This window comes from Glandiceps talaboti, chromosome 15, assembly GCF_964340395.1.
Source record: "Glandiceps talaboti chromosome 15, keGlaTala1.1, whole genome shotgun sequence".
Taxonomy (NCBI): domain Eukaryota; kingdom Metazoa; phylum Hemichordata; class Enteropneusta; family Spengelidae; genus Glandiceps; species Glandiceps talaboti.
The window spans coordinates 1,746,659-1,749,813 of NC_135563.1; the positions used below are offsets into that span (position 1 = coordinate 1,746,659).

General features: G+C 39.0%; 1 protein-coding gene across 1 annotated transcript; it reads left to right on the forward strand.

The window, feature by feature from the left end:
* LOC144446683 (uncharacterized) lies at nucleotides 1-2,686 on the forward strand. Its single transcript, XM_078136502.1, has 4 exons — nucleotides 1-337; nucleotides 518-631; nucleotides 1,510-1,683; nucleotides 2,196-2,686. Exons 1-4 carry the CDS (start codon nucleotides 68-70, stop codon nucleotides 2,370-2,372), a joined length of 735 nt encoding a protein of 244 aa, XP_077992628.1. The 5' UTR covers nucleotides 1-67; the 3' UTR covers nucleotides 2,373-2,686.
* Nucleotides 2,687-3,155: the final 469 nt, after the last annotated feature.

Consider the following 3,155-nt stretch of genomic DNA (forward strand, 5'->3'; position numbering starts at 1 on the left):
TAGAAAGCAGCTTATTTAGTTGAGCAGAGTCGTATCATTGACGAGGTGTTGAATTAATTAATCAGAGATGGCAGTCTCAAGGCAGTTTCCCTTTTCAAACAAACATGTTCGCTCGCCTGTACCATTGACAGCGATGGACCTCTTTCCAACCAAATCTCTCTCAATAGCTGTGATGTGTTTGACAGCGCTGGCTACCGTCGTCCAGGCAGCGCCTACCGCCAGCTTGTCAACCGATGCTTTGTCAACGGCATCCGTCACAGTGTCGGATACCTATTGGCAGTTATTTACATCTATCGCACAGTTACAGTCACGGGTAAAAGATGTTTATCAAAACTTTGTAAGTGAATTATATTTCTCGTATCTGTTATGCTACGTGATTACACTCACTGAGACCAATTCAGGTTGACTTTTTACTATATTTTCATTTATTTACTTCAGTTTGTCCAATTTACAACCATGTTTTCACCTGATCGTAGACGCTCGTCATTCAATAAATGTAGTCTTTTTTTTCCTCCAGAAAAAAGTCCGCTTTGATCATGATGGCATTGATATCAGCGATCACGATATGTACTCATTCACGATAGAGGGTCTGCCAACTCCTATCTCCCGCTATTCATCAAGGTTTATGGAGGTAAGACATAGTATAGTAATTGTAACCGTTTACTTGGGGAATGCAAAGTTTTGGTTCTATACATTCCCCTATGTATTGTTCTTTGTCCGTGTGTGTGTGGGGGGGGGGGTGGATGTGTGTGTGGTGGCAAAACAATAGTATACAGTCGCTCACGTGTAACATTAACTGTAATAGCACGTCACGTGACTATACATAGTTACATACACACATAAACACACATACATACATACATACATACATACATACATACATACATACACACATAAACACACATACATACATACATACATACATACATACATACATACATATATACATGCATACATACATACACACACATACATACATACATACATACATACATACATACATACATACATACTTACATACATACATACATACATACATATATACATACATACACACACATACACACACGCATGCATGCATACATACATGCATGCATGCATGCACGCACGCACGCACGCAGACAGACAGACAGACACACACACACACATACATACATACATACATACATACATACATACATACATACATACACACACACACACACACATACACACACACACACACATGTATCATATACTATGTATGTATGTATATGTACAACCGCAGACAAGTGGTACTTAAGTACGGTTGTACATACATATATACTTTGTCCCCTCCTTGTCCGTATACGTTGTAATTGTCTGTGGTACAACATATACGGACAAGGAGGGGACAGAGGGGGGGGTGTTCAATTCCGCGTAATGTCTTGTTCAACAAAACCCAATTTGACACATCATAATCTTTGCATTTTCATCGATATTTCATTCAGATTATTAACAAAGCAGTTTATCATTCCATTTACCTGCCAGGAACAACATCTGCTGATTCTCCACAGAAACAACCTAAAAACGTTCCAGACATTCCTCAATGTATTTACTGAAGAAATGGCTCGTGAAACGGAAAATCTACACTATCAGTTCCACGATGAATTCCAATCACTAGTACGGCAACTCGGTGAGGATATTAACATGATTGAATTATTGGTAAGTACAAAATGAAATATTTCTTTGCATTAAAAGTGCTTGCAATCAATAAGTACGATTTACCAAACAGAAAAGATTGGCCACAGCTGATGGCAAGGAATTATCAAGTCAGTCATTTCTGTTATAAAAGGCAACGCAAGTACTGTTAAGTCTGTGTACTGTGTAACTCTTTATTTATTATAACTGCATTCAATGTCTTCTAAGACAACTTCCGTAATTCAAGTATTTTGTTTACACGTACTTAAGCTTTTTATGCTGGGTGTCCTTCTCAAGATTACGATTAAGAACAGCAAAAAAATGTTGACAACTCTCTGTCCACAGAACACGCATTATTTGACAGCGCCCTCTTCGACTGAGAACGGGCATACTAGTATATACAAACAAATATGTCAATTTCAAACATCTTTAGCCCAATTCGTAGTCTGAGTGGCAATTTCTAGTCAAACAAATGTTTTCGATGAATCAAGTGAAGTGGAATGTGTTTCTGAATATGATAGTGGTTTCATCAACAGATTCGACTGATATCATCCGAATTGAACACTTTGCAAGATGTCGATGTGGACACTACAAACAGTGCTTCGTTACGTGATGATCTTCGTTACGCCAAGGTTCTACATGAACTTTACCAGTACTTACCCGGTGCTAGAATGGACTTCGAACATCTAGCACGCAATAACCGGAAACACTAACAAAACGGACAGAATTGTCAACCTATGTACACTTGTTGTTATATCTTTGAATCATTTGAAACCTGTATTTGTATAATGTTATTTGTCATAAAGACACATGTTATTGTGAATATGAATTGCCTTAAGCCCAATCTCCATTTTGTGCCCGGCATGAAATATGCGGGCCTACAGCTTTTTGAAGTGTTTTGCTGGTGTGTTTTATCATCGCTTCTCATACTGTAAGTGCTAAACTATAAACATCTATGATATTAGTCACTTAAAGATATACGTGTAAGTAGGCCGAAAGAGAGAAATAAAACATACCATGTCATTGACGTTACCGTTGTGGTTTGGTTTTGATGATGATGATGATGATGATGATGATGATGGTGGTGGTGGTGGTGGTGGTGGTGGTGGTGGTGGTGGTGGTGGTGGTGGTGGTGGTGGTGGTGGCGGCGGTGATGATGATGATGATCACCGTTTTTCGATCAGAACTCTCTTTCAGGAAAATAATTAGAATGTATAATTGTAATTCTGAAATCTTTCAACATCTTCAGGCGGGACATTTCCATTGCACCGTTGAGTATCCCATACTTTCACTTATGTGCCATCGCCATGCTACCCTTGTATGCATTTGCTTTAGTTATTAATTGTAACATGGTTTAAACATGATTAAACGTTCCCTTAAAAGATAATAAATAGTGATGATGATGGTGGTGGCGATGATGGTGGCGATGATGATGGTGGTGGTGGTGGTGGTGGTGGTGGTGGTGGTGGTGGTATGAAATCCGTCAATGTCAGGTG

What these genes read in the sequence shown, in the direction of transcription:
- LOC144446683 (XM_078136502.1), top strand. Translation starts at nt 68, where the DNA reads ATGGCAGTCTCAAGGCAGTTTCCCTTTTCAAACAAACATGTTCGCTCG. An exon ending in AAGATGTTTATCAAAACTTT is followed by an intron (nt 338 to 517) that starts GTAAGTGAATTA and finishes TTTTTCCTCCAG; the next exon opens with AAAAAAGTCCGCTTTGATCA. An exon ending in ATTCATCAAGGTTTATGGAG is followed by an intron (nt 632 to 1,509) that starts GTAAGACATAGT and finishes TTTACCTGCCAG; the next exon opens with GAACAACATCTGCTGATTCT.